At 47.8% G+C, this 18,177-nt stretch overlaps 3 protein-coding genes across 7 annotated transcripts; 1 reads left to right on the top strand and 2 right to left on the bottom strand.

The window, feature by feature from the left end:
* Window positions 1-143: 143 nt before the first annotated feature.
* Window positions 144-2,687, top strand: rps18 (ribosomal protein S18). Its single transcript, XM_068575635.1, has 6 exons — window positions 144-256; window positions 1,074-1,172; window positions 1,598-1,684; window positions 2,003-2,104; window positions 2,405-2,496; window positions 2,573-2,687. Exons 1-6 carry the CDS (start codon window positions 254-256, stop codon window positions 2,646-2,648), a joined length of 459 nt encoding a protein of 152 aa, XP_068431736.1. The 5' UTR covers window positions 144-253; the 3' UTR covers window positions 2,649-2,687.
* A 131-nt stretch (window positions 2,688-2,818) lies between these two features.
* LOC137785167 (E3 ubiquitin-protein ligase RING2-A-like) lies at window positions 2,819-7,257 on the bottom strand. Of its 5 annotated transcripts, none has more exons than XM_068576253.1 (7): window positions 6,993-7,257; window positions 6,622-6,717; window positions 6,359-6,587; window positions 5,587-5,808; window positions 5,159-5,476; window positions 4,583-4,913; window positions 2,819-3,895 (listed from the first exon to the last, which is right to left on the bottom strand). In XM_068576253.1, the coding sequence occupies exons 3-7, from the start codon at window positions 6,541-6,543 to the stop codon at window positions 3,752-3,754; spliced, it is 1,200 nt and encodes a 399-aa protein (XP_068432354.1). In that variant the 5' UTR covers window positions 6,544-6,587; window positions 6,622-6,717; window positions 6,993-7,257; the 3' UTR covers window positions 2,819-3,751. The 5 variants fall into 5 exon arrangements, with proteins under 5 accessions (XP_068432354.1, XP_068432350.1, XP_068432352.1 ...); XM_068576249.1 differs by having other exon boundaries at window positions 6,359-6,519; XM_068576251.1 differs by having other exon boundaries at window positions 4,583-4,898; window positions 6,359-6,519.
* A 2,688-nt stretch (window positions 7,258-9,945) lies between these two features.
* On the bottom strand, window positions 9,946-16,774 carry LOC137785121 (pneumococcal serine-rich repeat protein-like). The gene has a single exon (XM_068576164.1). It carries the CDS (start codon window positions 16,567-16,569, stop codon window positions 10,402-10,404), a length of 6,168 nt encoding a protein of 2,055 aa, XP_068432265.1. The 5' UTR covers window positions 16,570-16,774; the 3' UTR covers window positions 9,946-10,401.
* Window positions 16,775-18,177: the final 1,403 nt, after the last annotated feature.

Genomic DNA, 18,177 nt, shown 5'->3' with positions numbered 1-18,177 from the left:
TTTTTTAACAGAAATAAGCTATGCATACGACCATAAATATTAGGTGAGACAAATACAAATTATGTTTTAATATTAATTTTCAAAGACTACGTCAACGTTACTATTCATATACATTTGTGAATTATTTATTCCACCGGTAGTTAACTTTCTCGTCGGATGGATTCAAAACGACGCACTGACTTCCGTCCTCCGACGCGCTCAAACTCTCGCGAGAAACTTTCGGCTTCCTCTTCGCACGGAACCTACTTCCAAGATGGTGAGTACAGGTTTTTGTCAATCCAACATCGGATTGAAATCTTCAATCATCGCCCTCTGAACTGTCTCGTTTATTACTTTTTTAACGTAAATAAATTCTGCACAGTTTGTGCGAGCGGACGGATGTTGAATTCTTCGGATATTAGTTTAAAAATCGACGTTTAACGCAGTTCTGTGTCGCTGCTGCGCCGCGGCGTATGGACGCACTGTGGTTGCGTGTTTTCTGCCTGTGGCTGAAGCTTCACAACCATACAACCGTCTCGTTAGCTCCCGGTAAGAAGCAGAGCTGCGACCGGGCAGCGGCATCACGCAGCCGGCGTTTATAGAGCTGAAGAACCGGCCATGTTGTAAAGGCGGTTAGCTTCTAGCGGTTAGCTGTTAGCTTCTAGCACCATACTTACTAATGGCATCACTCATGCTGGGAGACAGAAGTCCACGTTACACCGGTGTAAACTCAAATGTAACCGGATCAAGTGAAGCTGACTTCTGGGTTTATTTCTTTATAATCTGAGTCGTTTGTGAAGTTGTTTGTTGCTTTGTGAACAAACACCAAAGACCCCAAAACCCTCAAAGATGCTAGTTCAAGTTCTGTTGCAATGGCTCTGGCTTCACTGCAGGCTACATTAGCAGGATTAATAGTAACAAGTTCGTGTTTTTTTTAATTAAGTTTCTTATGTCTGCTGGAGGTTTTCTGCAGCTTGTGATGCACAACAACAAACTAAACCTTGTGTTTCCTGGAAGATCCAGATGTGCATCGTGTGCTGCAGTACCTGTCTTACCTGTGTTCTGTGTCATACCTGTGTTCTGTCTGTTCTCAGTCTCTGGTCATTCCTGAGAAGTTCCAGCACATTCTTCGTGTTCTCAACACGAACATCGATGGCAGGAGGAAGATCGCCTTCGCCATCACCGCCATCAAGGTGAGTTCCCCTCTGCAGCGTTCAGACGTTCATGGAGAACCTGTGAATGTGTTATATTCATGTGTTCATTCACGCTGAGTTATAAATAATGAATCTGCTTTTAAAAGAAAGAGGCTCAAAATATCAGCAGCATACATACAGGCATCTATATAAATGTTTATTCTTTTAATCAAACTATTGTCTCTCATTCATTTGAGTCATTGAAGGTTTACTGTATGCTTTGAATCCTCATTGTTAGTTTAAATACTACATTTTATCACTTTGTACTGTTTACACACACATTTCACACAATGTTTGCTCATGGACATTTAGTTAAAGTCATGAACTTCACTGGTCAGTGTGTATGAATCTTGTCTTGAAACGCGGTTGTTTCGTTCTCTGCGTCCGTCGTCTCAGTCTCTGCATAACGTCTCATCTCTCTTCAGGGTGTCGGCAGACGTTACGCTCACGTCGTCTTGAGGAAGGCCGACATCGACCTCAGCAAGCGGGCCGGAGAGCTGACAGACGATGAGGTGAGCAGCAGCTGCCGCCGCTCTGCGAGCCGCCGCTCTGCGAGCCGCCGCTCTGCGAGCCGCCGCTCTGCGAGCCGCCGCTCTGCGAGCCGCCGCTCTGCGAGCCGCCGCTCTGCGAGCCGCCGCTCTGCGAGCCGCCGCTCTGCGAGCCGCCGCTCTGCGAGCCGCCGCTCTGCGAGCCGCCGCTCTGCGAGCCGCCGCTCTGCGAGCCGCCGCTCTGCGAGCCGCCGCTCTGCGAGCCGCCGCTCTGCGAGCCGCCGCGGACGTTCTTACGTCGGCTCCGCTCGCAGATGGTGATTGTGTGTTGTGTCCTGTCAGGTGGAGCGCGTGGTGACCATCATGCAGAACCCTCGCCAGTACAAAATCCCAGACTGGTTCCTCAACAGGCAGAAGGACGTCAAGGACGGCAAATACAGCCAGGTGAGGGAAACCTGCAGAGCGTTTGTAACCAGAAGCCAGTTCATTGGTTGAAGGTGCACAATATTACACAATCAACAACAATGCAATAGATGTTAGACAGCGTCTGTTTAGCGTTGAAGCCCTCAAGGTGATTCAGTGTTTATGTAGAGGATCCAGAGGAATCGTGTCTGAATATCACACACAAAGGTGTGTTGATTTAGGAATACCAGATTATGAATGCGGCTCGGCTGCATTTTTGCCACTGCACGCTGTCGGTTCGTGGACTGAAAGGAAATCAAAGCGTCTTGTCGGCGGTTTCAGGTCCTCGCCAACGGTCTGGACAACAAGCTGAGAGAAGACCTGGAGAGGCTGAAGAAGATCCGGGCTCACCGGGGGCTGCGGCACTTCTGGGGGTGAGGCGCCCGAACGATGTCTCAGTGTGTTAAATGAAAAGCTGTCCTTGTCCTAACCTCCTCTCTCTCTCTCCAGTCTGCGTGTGCGCGGTCAACACACCAAGACCACCGGCCGGCGCGGTCGCACCGTCGGCGTGTCCAAGAAGAAGTAAACTTGACTTGTTTGAATAAAGCGCCTCAGTTCAACACGATGTGCTGTGTCTCTTGTTTGGAAAGTAGTTTCATTTTAATAAAATGACTTAAAGTTTGAAGTCTACAAGTAAAATACCAAATCAATCCAAGTTGTTTTTAACACATTTAAAACCAATAACTTCACAACAAATGGCTTTTTATGGTTTTATTTTGCTGCATGACGAGTGTTTAATTATACAAACGGAAGAAAAGGAAAAATATTGCATTCTTAATATACAAGTGATCTGTAGAAACTGAGGTACGCTGGGAACGAATGCAGGAAGAAGTTCTAAAGTGCAGACAGACGGACTAAAGGACTTTATGGCTTCAGGTTTAATCAACGGCTTCGTAGTGAAACTGAGCCGACGGGTTGAACGTCTGAGGACGTTTAGGAATCTAAAATATTGCTCCTGCACATTGTCCTACCCCAGTGCATGCTGGGATAGGCTCCAGCCCTTAAAAGTAATCGATCGTATTGTTAAAACGGCCGAGATCTTCAGTCACCTTGGAATAAATTATGCAAAGACTTCATGAAATAACATTTCTCTGAACTTATGGAGCGAAAAAGAGGAACTCTCAAGTCTCAAAGCGATTTAAACGCTTTGGAGAAACATTTTGAACTGAGAAGCGTCTTCAGCAGCTTGTTTATGGATGTTTACTTATAGAGCCGGTTTCTACCGGAGAAGGAAAACCGTTCCAGAGTTATTGGAAACTTTGAATTAGCAGAAAAACAATGTTAAAACCTCAGGACTTTGACTTTTCCCTTCTGGTGGCTGAAACTGAACCTTCACACATGAGACATTTAGTATTTACTTGTTATCAGTTATAGGAAGTTAAGAAATGTTTATTTTGAAAAGAATAAAAACAAACAGCTGAAACGTCTCGTCGTAGCACCGGGACTAAAAACATGTTGAATATGCAGCTGTGGGGCTTTTTATACTTTCAGTCGTTAAAAATAATAATACGACTTTAAAAACTGGCCGGAAACGAGAGAACGCCTTCTTAAAATCTGCGGGTCCATCGGCCACAGTGTTTTCTAAGCACGAGTCTGTGGGCGGGGCCTACTCAGCATGTGGGCGGGGCCTCAGCCCTCCTTCTGTGGGAGGGGGCTCTTTGGGGGCGGAGCCGGCTGCTGGTCCTTGGTGGGCGCGTAGAACAGCTCCAGAGGTTTCCTCACCTTCCAGTACTTCTCGTTCACCAACTCCAGCGTCAGAGAACCGTTCAGCGTCTGAGAGGAGAGAAGGTTCTGTTGGACCGAGGGAGAACCCGAAGAGAGGGAACCTTTACGGGGCCGAGGGGGAAACTGTTTAGTGCTGAAAATCAGCTTACTATTCACAGTGTCGCTGGTAACCGTACTATAAAAGCAATAAGGTACTCGAGGCAGTACTGTATGATTAATAATGTACAGTTCAAGGGTTTGCCTTGAATGTACATTATTGACGATACAGTACTGCCTCGAGTGCTTTATTCCTTCATTATAACCCTTAATATAAAGTTATTTAATGTTAAATATAACCCTTAAAAGTAAGTTAATTTTGATACAGGTGGATGAAATCCAGCATTCTGATTGGCAGTGACGGGGCCATATTGAGCCATATTTTCTCTCGGCTACTGAAATGCGATACACAACATTTCATGGCTTCAACTATTTCGTGCTTACTAGCTACTATTACTATTTATAATGTTGCAGTACTTTAAAAGCAATAAGGTACCAGAGGCAGTACTTTATCAACAATAATGTACAGTTCAAGGGTTTGCTGACACCCTTGAACTGTACATTATTGACGATACAGTACTGCCTCTCGTACCTTATTGCTTAAATATGAAGTTTATATAATGTTAAATATAAAAGGTAATAATAACCCTTCATATAAAGTGAATATTAAGTTAAAAATAAAGTATTTATCTCACTTACAGAGAACTGGCCTCCTCTCGTCATGATGTAGATGGTGTATTGTTTCTCGCTGATGTTCCTCAGAGTCGGCCCCTCTTTTCCTCCTGCTTCCTCTCCTGCTGTAGCTCCTCCTCCTGCTGCTGCTGCTGCTGCTGTAGCTCCTCCTCCTGCTGCTGCTGCTCCTCCTCCTGCGGCTGTAGCTCCTCCTCCTGCGGCTGTAGCTCCTCCTCCCCCCTCCTCGGCCTCTCCGTTGGCCCTCCGGTCCTCCAGAGCGATGCGCAGCGCCAGGTACTTGGACAGGTGGTCCACGGTGGCGTTGGCGGTCGTCTTCACGAACCTGAAAGAACATTCACTGGTGACGCTTTAGATTAAACTTCTTCACAGAGACGACCCACACGAAGACATCAACGGCTCTCAGACAGACCATAATAATAATAATATGAATATGAGAAATATCTTTTACATTCATGGGGAAGAAAAGCAGATTCTCACAACCTAAAGTAAATCTCTAAAACGTGGAGAGGAACTTCTGTGGTTCAGGCGTTACCTGCAGCAACATGACCCGGCCCTTTAAAAAGAGGAGGAGCCCGGTCTCACCTGGTCTGGCTGTAGTCCTCGGCCTGGACGAGCTCGGGGTGCGGCCTGAAGACCAGCTCGATCTCGGAGGCGGGGCCTTCCTTGTGGCGCCGCGGTGGCGTCGGGCTGCCGCTGTCCACCTCGGCGGCCGAGCCGTCGTCCGAGGCGTGCGGCCGCTTGCGGCTCGGCCCGGCCTCCGAGGGGGTCTGGCCCGCGGGCGGGGGGGCGTGGCCGGGGGCGGAGTCACGGGACAGGTGCGAGCGGGCGTCGGCGTTGTCCTCGCCGCCGCTGAAGGTGGTGTTGTCGCTCTCCTGAGTCGGCTTCTTCACCCGGTGGTTCCTGTGAGCGCCGACACGAGGTCAGAGGGGTCAGAGCGCACACGCACACACAGACACACACAGACACGCACAGACACGCACAGACACGCACAGACACGCACAGACACGCACACACACCGGTAGCGGGCCTGCTGCCGCAGCCCCTCCTCGATGCTGGAGCTCAGCGCCTCCTGGTTGTGCAGCCGGTTGAGGCGCTCCAGCACGCGGCGCTGGTGCGCCTCGTACTCGTCCCGACTCGGGTAGATCTTAGAGATCAGCGCGTCGAAGTTCGAGTCCCGACGAAGGGAACGCCGGGAGACGAGCTTCTTCCTGCAGGTCGGACACTCTTTGTTCCTGGAGGACAGACACACACACACACACACACACACACACACACACACACACACTTATTCTCTCTGTTCCTGGAGGACACACACACACATGTATTGTCTCTGCTTCATGTATGTCTGAAGTTAGTTTGATACATATTCAGCATTTTGTTACATTGTTGTGGGGCGTGAACAACAATGTAACAAAATGATGTGTGTGTCTGTCTGTGCGTGTGTCTTTGTCTGCCTACAGATGTTTAATGAAATAACTTTGTGTTTTTTCAAATAGAATAAACACATTTTAAATATTTTTCCAGTGAACCGGATTCACTTTGTTACAACGATGCAGACAAAGTTTGTGTTAAATATTTGGTGAAGACAAAGTCTCCTTCAGAGCTTCTGCTGTGATCTTAAATACTGAGTTGTGTTATAATCCTCTGGCTCAGTGAGTTGTGTTATAATCCTCTAGCTCAGTGAGTTGTGCTGATGTCTATCGTTTCCTGGATGTTTGTTGTGTGTTTTGCTGCATTTAAACACAATGCAGGAGCCTGAAGGCAGCGCGGCGGGGCACGGACCCTGAACGCAGCGCGGTGACGATGCAGTCGGAGCAGAAGCGGTGCAGACACTCTTTGGTCGTCATGGTGTTCTTCAGCATGTCCAAGCAGATCGGACACATGAGCTCACTGTGCAGCGAGCGAGGAGACACGGACACCTCGGTGCTGTCCATGATGGCCTCCTGCAGACACACACACACACACATGGGCGAGGGGACACAGACACCTCGGTGCTGTCCATGATGGCCTCCTGCAGACACACACACAAGGACACACACACTTACCTGAGGGCTCCTGTGAAGCTCGTACAGACTCAGCTCCCAAGTCTTACTGGGAGTCTGGATGTTTACTGGAGCCGCCATGACGACCCACAATCCTCTCTGGGCCGAGAGAGAAAAGACACACACACACACACACACACACCGCTCAACACATAAATACACCGCTCAACACAGACAAACACATTTCTCCTTGTGTGTAGTCTATGTTGTGTATCTCTTCTTCTCCTGTGTGTAGTTTATGTTGTGCATGTTGTGTGTCGCTCCCGTTAGTGTAAACGCTTCTCTGGAGCAAGTTCACAAAGTTGCGCGTGAGAGCCGGAAATAAAGCCCACTGTGTTCCCGCTGCTGGGTGGAGGCGGAGGAGCAGCACTCACCTGACGGCCAGCTGACCCGAGGAGACCCCTCACACACACTCACACACTCACACACTCACTCACTCACTCACACACGCTTCTCAGGAGGCGGCCCGCGCGGCCCGCTGCGCGGCTGGGCCTCTGACGCCGTCGACGGGTCGGTCCTCGGTGACGGGTGTGCCGCTCGGAGGAGACAGAAGACAAAGAAATGGAGGCAAGCGCAGCATTTTGTAGAGCCCGGAAGCTAGCTGACGTTAGCTTTGGCCATCTTTCTTCTTCTTCTCCCCGGAACTACTCGCGCCTGCCCCCCCCCCCGCCCCTCCCCCTCCGGCTGCTCGGGGGACGCGTCCCCTTGACAGCGCCAGTGGCGCCAGCGGCCAGTTAGTGTACTACAAGTAAAACGATAAAACGATATATATATATATATATATATATATATATATATATATATATATATATATATATATATATATATATATATATATATATATATATAGATAGATAGATAGATAGATAGATAGATAGATAGATAGATAGATAGATATATATGTATATATATGAAATGAAATGAAAAGTACTTTATTAATCTCCAAGGAGAAATTCTTTGTCGTACTAGCAGCATCCCAATGCCATAAACTAAGTTAAACACACAGATGATAAAATAAAATAAATAATAACAGGAACAGCGGGTAACAGATGTATACATAAGTAAGAAATAAGTATAAACATATATATACACATACATGCAAGCAAGCGGAATGGATACATACATATATATATATATATACACACATCCGCACACATATACATACACACATACATACATATCTACATATGCGTATATACACACATACATACATATACACATACATATATACAAACATATACATATACACATATACCTATATACATACATACACATACACATACCTACACATACACACCACCCGTGGCCCACGCACATACATGTACACATATGTACACACACACATATACATATCTATATATATACATACACACGCATACACATATACATACATACACATACATACATACATATGCATGCATACATACATACATACATACATACATACATACATACATACATGTACACATACACATACACATGTGCAAAACATACACAACAAGCAAAACACAGCAGTGTATTCGGAGGATAAATTAGTGTATTCAGTGTATTAAGTGTATTCAGTGTATTCAGAGGTTTGATTTAAATTAAATGTAAACTGAGTGCAATGTGCAAAAAGTGCAAAATGCAAAATATATGTATGCAGCATACACAACATATATACATCAGTATATCTATATACATGTACAGTGTACAGTGTGACTTAGTCCACGGATCTGGACTGGAGGGATTTATTGTGTATATATATATATACATATATATCTATCTATATATATATATATATTATATCTATCTATCTATATTTATATACATATATATATAATATGTATATTATATATAATATACATATATATGCATATTATATATATTTATTATATATAATATAATATTATATATATATATATATATATATATATATAAAAAATATAAATATATTTTATATATGTTTATATTATTCAAAGAAAGGGAGGGGGTCGGTAGTTAGGCAGATAGGTGGGTGGTTGGGAAGGTAGGTAGATAGATAGACAGACAGACAGACAGACAGACAGACAGACAGACAGACAGACAGACAGACAGACAGACAGACAGACAGACAGACAGACAGACAGACAGACAGACAGACAGACAGACAGACAGACAGACAGACAGACAGACAGACAGACAGACAGACAGACAGACAGACAGACAGACAGACAGATAGATAGGTGGTCTACCACATCAGGAAGAGTCCAGCACTAAAAGCAAAAGCGTCGATGGAGTCAGAGGGGCTGTGACCTTTTTCTGCTTCCACATCATTAAAAACTCTGTTTGAATAAACTTCAGATGAACTGAAGTCAACGAGAACATTGCTGTTATAAGTAAGGCAGGATTGCAACAGATGAATTGTGAAATAGCTGAAAGTTAAAAGGTGAAATGTTTCCTGTTGCAGGGTGTGTCAGGCCGTGTGCATAGTTGTTACATGGGTGTGTTGTTGTGGAGACCTAATTGTTGACAATATTAGCCTTTAAGATGTCCTAACCCTCTTAATTGCCCTGATTATGTGAACTGTACAGGACAACACTGGGACACTGGGCGGGGTTTAAATCTACGCTTCCTGCCGTACATTATCCTCCCAAAACAGAGGAATGTTTCCAACAATAGTTCTAATGAGGGTAATAAAGCCATGTATGTTTCCGGGCGTGCTCGGGGAGTGTGTGTCCTCACGAGTTAATTTGTCCTGTCACGGGAGGATATTTGGAATGTACTAGTTGTTTAGTACTTACTCTCCCAGCTCTGCTGTGGCGGCGCCGCGCCTCGCTTTGTTCAAGCAAGCAGCTCGCAGGAATGCAGCCGAGTCATCCAGGACAGCAGCGCTCACTTCCCTTTCATCTTCCTCTGGCATACATATATCTATATAGAGATAGATAGATATGCTTCAGCCCCACTAAAACAGAACAAATCTAGTTCATGATATGTGGACCATACGGTCATGTGTGCTTCTCCGGGCTGCTCTTCAATCTTTTAACCCCTCGGTGGCCGGTGATGGGCCGATACGAGCATGAAGACTTCTATTTGAGCAGCTAATGTCATTGCTTTTAACATAAAGACACTTCATGACAAATATTAAATACAAAAACTTGTAATACATATACGCGTAAAGACAGAAATGTGTCAATTATTAAATGTATTATATCATATAGTATCTTCCTCAAGAAGATCCATCGTTCGTTAGTTTAACCTTTAGCTTCTTTAAAAGTATCTTAAAGTTGGAGAAAATCATCAAATCCCTCACACATATGAACTATATATATACATCGTTTTGAATGAAACAGAATGAGGCAAAACAAATTCAGTTATTGTTAATTTATTGATTAAGAACATTTCATAAATTACGTTGAGTGCAGCAGCTTACAATCACAAAGTATTACAATGAACTATTTACATAATCTCATACTTTAATATCTAGAACTTGTTTTTAAAGATGAACACAATTGTGACATCTCTGGCACGCACACACACACTCACACACACACACAGACTAGAAGTGCAATAATTTGACCTTGAGTTACTCTAAAGGTCGTTTTTCTGCTGTCCTCTTTATATACAATCAAACATGCATTTAATAAATACAATAATAAATATAATTGTTCTGATTCGATACCAGCCAGCTTTGAAGAAAGAAAAAAATGATTGAAGCTTCATGATTTGTACATACAGGTGATTAATTGGATAATTACAATGATACCTTTAAATATAAACTAGATCTTTGTGTTCAGCAGCTAAACTGTGAGTCCATCCGTCCTGTTATAGGAGGGCGGCGGCCATGACGGCTGCTGTGACGGAGAAGAGGCTGAATCTGATGCTGGTGGCAGCGCCTGTTGCAGCGCCTGTTGCAGCGCCTGTTGCTGTCGCTGTTGCAGTCGCTGTTGCAGTCACTGTTGCATTTCCTGTTGCTGCTGCTGGCGATGCTGTTGTCACTGCTGTGTTGGTGTCTCTCTCTCGGCCTGCTGCTGCTGATGCCGCCGCTTGCGCTGCCGTTCCTGCTGATGACGCTGAATCCGTTGCTGACACCATGGCGGATGTGTCTTGCAGCGCTGGCTCCATATTCAGGAAACCTTGCACTATTTTGGCGGTTGTTTCAAACACCTGCGCCACCCCCAGCGCCGCTCCGATCGACGCCTTCTCATCTTCCGTTGCGTTCAACAACAATGCCTCTAGCTCCGCTGACACTTCCTCTGTTTCCTTGACCACCGGGTCGATGGCATCTTTGACTATGGAGGCTATTTTTGCCTTTAAACTTGAAGGCGGTGCCTTCACCACCGCGTCCGCCGCGTCTGCCGCGGTTTGCGCTGAACGCGCCGCTTTCGACGCCGCTGCCGCCATCTGTGCTGCTCGGTGCCCCGCCGCTGCCGGCGTTGTCACTCCTGCCTCTTGTATCGCCGCCAGCGAAGCTTCCTCTGCCGCTTCCGCCGCGTTCTCGGCTGCAGCCGCCGCCTGCTCCACCGTGATGTTCCCCTTCAGAAGTGCAGCGATGGCCTCCGTTGCCGCCTGTGAAGCATCCGCCGCCTTTAGTGCCGCCGCCGTTGCTATTGGCCCGCCGACTGCTGATGCTGCCGCTGAGGCTGTTGCCGCTGCCGCCGCCGCTACTGAGTTCAAACCCGCCAATGCGGCTTTCTTTGCTTCAGCTATTTCCGCCGCGGATGTTGCCGCATTAACTGGTCCTCCTACTGGCCCGGCCGTAGTGGTCGCTGCTGCACTTTCAATACCTTTTGCTGCTTTTACTGCTGCTGCTGCCGATTTAGCCGCCGCCTTTGCTATTGCTGATGTCAATGCTGTGCTGTTTGCTGCTACGGCTTCTCCTACTGTTCCTACTGTAATGGCTGTTGCGTCCACTATGTCTGCCACTGTGAGCGATACCTCTATTGCTTTAAGTGTCGCCATCGACAATCCTGCTGTTTCTGCCGCTGTGACTGCATTCAAGGCTTCTTCTGCTCGCTCTGCTGCTACTGACACATTTTTTGCTGCTTTTTCAGCGGCTTCAACTGCTTCCTGTGTTGCCGCTGTGAAAGCGTTGGATGCTGCATCCGCTGAGGCCCTCGCTGCTATGGCTGCTTGTAGTGCTGCAGCTGCTATTTTGGGCAACCCTTTATTTTGTACTTTTATTGCCGCTGCCATAGCTGCGTCTGCTGCCTGTTCAGCGGCTGGTACTAACAATTTTAACACACTTTCTTCTCCCTCTGCCAATATCCCGGCGGCTGTAGCGGCCTCGTCTGCGGCGTCTATTGCCTCTTTTACTTCTTTGAGTTCTGTTCCTCCTGCAGCTGCCGTTAGCGAGCCCGCCAATGCTGTCGCTGCTGCCGCTGCCGCTGTGGATGTCGTCAATGCTGAGATTTGTCCAGCTGTTAATTTTGGTGCTGGAGTTGTTGATGAAGGTGGTTGTCCTGCTGGTTGTCCTGCAGATCCAGTATTTGATGAAGAGATGTCGGCACGTGGGATGGCGGCTTGTGCGGCAGTCGCAGATGATTGTGCAGATATTGCTGCTATAGCTGCTACTTCTTTAGCAACATCATCTGTTATGGCTGTTGTAGTTGCTAACGATGCTGTCAAAGCTGTTGCTTCTGCTATTTCTGCTGCTGCTTTTGCTGCTGATATTGATAGTGCCGCTGGCCCACTGGCAGATAGTAATGCTGTCGCCAATATTTGTGAAACATTGTTTGATTTTTCAGCCACTGTTCTTAAAGATTGTGCAATTGCTGTTGGTTTACCCGAGGCTAACATTGTCAATGCTGCTGCTGCTTCTTCAGCAGCATCTGCTGCTATTAGTGATGCATTTGCAAGTGTTTCCAGGTCTTTTGCTTCTGATGGTCTTGCTGCTTGTGCTTCTTTTACTGCTGCTGCAGCTGCGTCTTTGGCGGCCTCAGCAGCAGATGTTGCTGCGGCTGCTAATAATTGCAGACTGTGGTTTCCTGCAGTAAACCTGACGGCCTCCATTGCAGCATCAATTGCATCTTGTGCATCTTGGGATGATGTTGCTCCAGCAGCAGTTGAAGTGGATCCTGCTGCTGCTCCGGCTACAGAAGTCGCTGCTACAACTGCAGAAAGTAATGCTGATGCTGCTGTTGTTGGCTGTACTGTTGGTGTTGCTGGTGTTGTGTTTGGCACTGCTGCTGCTACTGCAGCTGTTGCAGCAGATAGAGCTGCATCAGCTGCTGCCTTTGATAGGTCAGCTGCTTCTTTTGCCTTTCCAGCTGCGGTTGTTTCAGTTGATGTGTTTGCAGCAGCTGCTGTTGCTTCTTCTGAGGTTGCTGCTGCTAGATCTGAGAGTCTCAATATTTCTGGGTTGGCTCCGGTTTGGTTTGCTGCTTCTGTTAGCACCAGTTGAAGGTTTGCTAAAGCCCTATTAGCAACATCTGCGGCCTCTGTTGCAGCATCAGCAGCGTTGTTTGCAGTTTCTGGTGTCGTTGCTGATGCACCCATTTCTGCTGCCACTGCTGCTTTCTCAGCTGCAACTGTTGCATTTTCTACTGCCTCTGCAATTTTGGCTTTTACTTCTGGTGTTATTGCTGGTGCTGATTCAAGTGCTTTTTCAGCCGCAGCTAATGCTAGTTTGGCTTCGTCTGTTGCGTTTCTTGCTGCTTCTGCTGCTGCTGCCGCTGATATTGAGCCGTTTAATGCTGCTGCTGCTGCTAGTGCTGCTCGTTGCGCAGCTTCAGCAGCTTTAGTTGCAGCTTCGACTGCATCTAAAGAAGCGGGTCCAGTAGTTGATGCTGCTGCTAATGCCGCTTTTGCTGCTGTTGCTCCTGCAAGGGATGCGGCTGTTGCTGCTGCGTTTGCACTTGCTACTGTTGCTGCTGTAGGTTCTTGAGGGTTTGTTGCAGCTGTTGCAGCAGATAGAGCTGCATCAGCTGCTGCCTTTGATAGCTCAGCTGCTTTTTTTGCCTTTCCAGCTGCGGTTGCTTCAGTTGATGTGTTTGCAGCAGCTGCTGTTGCTTCTTCTGAGGTTGCTGCTGCTAGATCTGAGAGTCTCAATATTTCTGGGTTGGCTCCGGTTTGGTTTGCTGCTTCTGTTAGCACCAGTTGCAGGTTTGCTAAAGCCTTATTAGCATCATCTGCGGCCTCTGTTGCGGCTTTTGCGGCGTTGTTTGCAGTTTCTGGTGTCGTTGCTGATGCACCCATTTCTGCTGCCACCGCTGCTTTCTCAGCTGCAACTGTTGCATTTTCTACTGCCTCTGCAATTTTGGCTTTTACTTCTGGTGTTATTGCTGGTGCTGATTCAAGTGCTTTTTCAGCCGCAGCTAATGCTAGTTTGGCTTCGTCTGTTGCGTTTCTTGCTGCTTCTGCTGCTGCTGCCGCTGATATTGAGCCGTTTAATGCTGCTGCTGCTGCTAGTGCTGCTCGTTGCGCAGCTTCAGCAGCTTTAGTTGCAGCTTCGACTGCATCTGAAGAAGCGGGTCCAGTAGTTGATGCTGCTGCTAATGCCGCTTTTGCTGCTGCTGCTCCTGCAAGGGATGCGGCTGTTGCTGCTGCGTTTGCACTTGCTACTGTTGCTGCTGTAGGTGCTAGAGCGCTTATTGCAGCTGTTGCAGCAGATAGAGCTGCATCAGCTGCTGCCTTTGATAGGTCAGCTGCTTTTTTTGCCTTTTCAGCTGCGGTTGCTTCAGTTGATGTGTTTGCAGCAGCTGCTGTTGCTTCTTCTGAGGTTGCTGCTGCTAGATCTGAGAGTCTCAATACTTCTGGGTTGGCTCCGGTTTGGTTTGCTGCTTCTGTTAGCACCAGTTGCAGGTTTGCTAAAGCCTTATTAGCATCATCTGCGGCCTCTGTTGCGGCTTTTGCGGCGTTGTTTGCAGTTTCTGGTGTCGTTGCTGATGCACCCATTTCTGCTGCCACTGCTGCTTTCTCACCTGCAACTGTTGCATTTTCTACTGCCGCTGCAATTTTGGCTTTTACTTCTGGTGTTATTGCTGGTGCTGATTCAAGTGCTTTTTCAGCCGCAGCTAATGCTAGTTTGGCTTCGTCTGTTGCGTTTCTTGCTGCTTCTGCTGCTGCTGCCGCTGATATTGAGCCGTTTAATGCTGCTGCTGCTGCTAGTGCTGCTCGTTGCGCAGCTTCAGCAGCTTTAGTTGCAGCTTCGACTGCATCTAAAGAAGCGGGTCCAGTAGTTGATGCTGCTGCTAATGCCGCTTTTGCTGCTGTTGCTCCTGCAAGGGATGCGGCTGTTGCTGCTGCGTTTGCACTTGCTACTGTTGCTGCTGTAGGTTCTTGAGGGTTTGTTGCAGCTGTTGCAGCAGATAGAGCTGCATCAGCTGCTGCCTTTGATAGCTCAGCTGCTTTTTTTGCCTTTCCAGCTGCGGTTGCTTCAGTTGATGTGTTTGCAGCAGCTGCTGTTGCTTCTTCTGAGGTTGCTGCTGCTAGATCTGAGAGTCTCAATATTTCTGGGTTGGCTCCGGTTTGGTTTGCTGCTTCTGTTAGCACCAGTTGCAGGTTTGCTAAAGCCTTATTAGCATCATCTGCGGCCTCTGTTGCGGCTTTTGCGGCGTTGTTTGCAGTTTCTGGTGTCGTTGCTGATGCACCCATTTCTGCTGCCACTGCTGCTTTCTCAGCTGCAACTGTTGCATTTTCTACTGCCTCTGCAATTTTGGCTTTTACTTCTGGTGTTATTGCTGGTGCTGATTCAAGTGCTTTTTCAGCCGCAGCTAATGCTAGTTTGGCTTCGTCTGTTGCGTTTCTTGCTGCTTCTGCTGCTGCTGCCGCTGATATTGAGCCGTTTAATGCTGCTGCTGCTGCTAGTGCTGCTCGTTGCGCAGCTTCAGCAGCTTTAGTTGCAGCTTCGACTGCATCTGAAGAAGCGGGTCCAGTAGTTGATGCTGCTGCTGATGCCGCTTTTGCTGCTGCTGCTCCTGCAAGGGATGCGGCTGTTGCTGCTGCGTTTGCACTTGCTACTGTTGCTGCTGTAGGTGCTAGAGCGCTTATTGCATCTGTTGCAGCAGATAGAGCTGCATCAGCTGCTGCCTTTGATAGCTCAGCTGCTTTTTTTGCCTTTTCAGCTGCGGTTGCTTCAGTTGATGTGTTTGCAGCAGCTGCTGTTGCTTCTTCTGAGGTTGCTGCTGCTAGATCTGAGAGTCTCAATATTTCTGGGTTGGCTCCGGTTTGGTTTGCTGCTTCTGTTAGCACCAGTTGCAGGTTTGCTAAAGCCTTATTAGCATCATCTGCGGCCTCTGTTGCGGCTTTTGCGGCGTTGTTTGCAGTTTCTGGTGTCGTTGCTGATGCACCCATTTCTGCTGCCACTGCTGCTTTCTCAGCTGCAACTGTTGCATTTTCTACTGCCGCTGCAATTTTGGCTTTTACTTCTGGTGTGATTGCTGGTGCTGATTCAAGTGCTTTTTCAGCCGCAGCTAATGCTAGTTTGGCTTCGTCTGTTGCATTTCTTGCTGCTTCTGCTGCTGCTGCCGCTGATATTGAGCCGTTTAATGCTGCTGCTGCTGCTAGTGCTGCTCGTTGCGCAGCTTCAGCAGCTTTAGTTGCAGCTTCGGCTGCATCTAAAGAAGCGGGTCCAGTAGTTGATGCTGCTGCTAATGCCGCTTTTGCTGCTGTTGCTCCTGCAAGGGATGCGGCTGTTGCTGCTGCGTTTGCACTCGCTACTGTTGCTGCTGTAGGTTCTTGAGGGTTTGTTGCAGCTGTTGCAGCAGACAGAGCTGCATCAGCTGCTGCCTTTGATAGGTCAGCTGCTTTTTTTGCCTTTTCAGCTGCGGTTGCTTCAGTTGATGTGTTTGCAGCAGCTGCTGTTGCTTCTTCTGAGGTTGCTGCTGCTAGATCTGAGAGTCTCAATATTTCTGGGTTGGCTCCGGTTTGGTTTGCTGCTTCTGTTAGCACCAGTTGCAGGTTTGCTAAAGCCTTATTAGCATCATCTGCGGCCTCTGTTGCAGCATCAGCAGCGTTGTTTGCAGTTTCTGGTGTCGTTGCTGATGCACCCATTTCTGCTGCCACCGCTGCTTTCTCAGCTGCAACTGTTGCATTTTCTACTGCCTGTGCAATTTTGGCTTTTACTTCTGGTGTTATTGCTGGTGCTGATTCAAGTGCTTTTTCAGCCGCAGCTAATGCTAGTTTGGCTTCGTCTGTTGCGTTTCTTGCTGCTTCTGCTGCTGCTGCCGCTGATATTGAGCCGTTTAATGCTGCTGCTGCTGCTAGTGCTGCTCGTTGCGCAGCTTCAGCAGTTTTGGCTGCAGCTTCGACTGCATCTAAAGAAGCGGGTCCAGTAGTTGATGCTGCTGCTAATGCCGCTTTTGCTGCTGTTGCTCCTGCAAGGGATGCGGCTGTTGCTGCTGCGTTTGCACTTGCTACTGTTGCTGCTGTAGGTTCTTTAGGGTTTGTTGCAGCTGTTGCAGCAGATAGAGCTGCATCAGCTGCTGCCTTTGATAGCTCAGCTGCTTCTTTTGCCTTTTCAGCTGCGGTTGTTTCAGTTGATGTGTTTGCAGCAGCTGCTGTTGCTTCTTCTGAGGTTGCTGCTGCTAGATCTGAGAGTCTCAATATTTCTGGGTTGGCTCCGGTTTGGTTTGCTGCTTCTGTTAGCACCAGTTGAAGGTTTGCTAAAGCCTTATTAGCATCATTTGCGGCCTCTGTTGCGGCCTCTTTAGCGTTGTTTGCAGTTTCTGGTGTCGTTGCTGATGCACCCATTTCTGCTGCCACCGCTGCTTTCTCAGCTGCAACTGTTGCATTTTCTACTGCCGCTGCAATTTTGGCTTTTACTTCTGGTGTTATTGCTGGTGCTGATTCAAGTGCTTTTTCAGCCGCAGCTAATGCTAGTTTGGCTTCGTCTGTTGCGTTTCTTGCTGCTTCTGCTGCTGCTGCCGCTGATATTGAGCCGTTTAATGCTGCTGCTGCTGCTAGTGCTGCTCGTTGCGCAGCTTCAGCAGCTTTAGTTGCAGCTTCGACTGCATCTAAAGAAGCGGGTCCAGTAGTTGATGCTGCTGCTAATGCCGCTTTTGCTGCTGTTGCTCCTGCAAGGGATGCGGCTGTTGCTGCTGCGTTTGCACTTGCTACTGTTGCTGCTGTAGGTTCTTGAGGGTTTGTTGCAGCTGTTGCAGCAGATAGAGCTGCATCAGCTGCTGCCTTTGATAGCTCAGCTGCTTCTTTTGCCTTTTCAGCTGCGGTTGCTTCAGTTGATGTGTTTGCAGCAGCTGCTGTTGCTTCTTCTGAGGTTGCTGCTGCTAGATCTGAGAGTCTCAATATTTCTGGGTTGGCTCCGGTTTGGTTTGCTGCTTCTGTTAGCACCAGTTGCAGGTTTGCTAAAGCCTTATTAGCATCATCTGCGGCCTCTGTTGCGGCTTTTGCGGCGTTGTTTGCAGTTTCTGGTGTCGTTGCTGATGCACCCATTTCTGCTGCCACTGCTGCTTTCTCAGCTGCAACTGTTGCATTTTCTACTGCCTCTGCAATTTTGGCTTTTACTTCTGGTGTTATTGCTGGTGCTGATTCAAGTGCTTTTTCAGCCGCAGCTAATGCTAGTTTGGCTTCGTCTGTTGCGTTTCTTGCTGCTTCTGCTGCTGCTGCCGCTGATATTGAGCCGTTTAATGCTGCTGCTGCTGC

This window comes from Clinocottus analis, unplaced genomic scaffold (genome assembly GCF_023055335.1).
Source record: "Clinocottus analis isolate CAN_PGR_092001 unplaced genomic scaffold, fCliAna1.0.p SCAF_14, whole genome shotgun sequence".
Lineage (NCBI taxonomy): Eukaryota > Metazoa > Chordata > Actinopteri > Perciformes > Cottidae > Clinocottus > Clinocottus analis.
This window is presented reverse-complemented; position numbering and strand designations above follow the sequence as displayed.

What these genes read in the sequence shown, in the direction of transcription:
- LOC137785121 (XM_068576164.1), bottom strand. Translation starts at nt 16,569, where the DNA reads ATGGGTGCATCAGCAACGACACCAGAAACTGCAAACAACGCTGCTGAT.
- LOC137785167 (XM_068576249.1), bottom strand. Translation starts at nt 6,699, where the DNA reads ATGGCGGCTCCAGTAAACATCCAGACTCCCAGTAAGACTTGGGAGCTG. An exon ending in GTCACCGCGCTGCGTTCAGG is followed by an intron (nt 5,809 to 6,358) that starts GTCCGTGCCCCG and finishes TCTGTCCTCCAG; the next exon opens with GAACAAAGAGTGTCCGACCT. An exon ending in CGAGAGGAGGCCAGTTCTCT is followed by an intron (nt 3,896 to 4,582) that starts GTAAGTGAGATA and finishes CTCTCCTCTCAG; the next exon opens with ACGCTGAACGGTTCTCTGAC.
- rps18 (XM_068575635.1), top strand. An exon ending in TCGCCATCACCGCCATCAAG is followed by an intron (nt 1,173 to 1,597) that starts GTGAGTTCCCCT and finishes ATCTCTCTTCAG; the next exon opens with GGTGTCGGCAGACGTTACGC. An exon ending in AGGACGGCAAATACAGCCAG is followed by an intron (nt 2,105 to 2,404) that starts GTGAGGGAAACC and finishes CGGCGGTTTCAG; the next exon opens with GTCCTCGCCAACGGTCTGGA.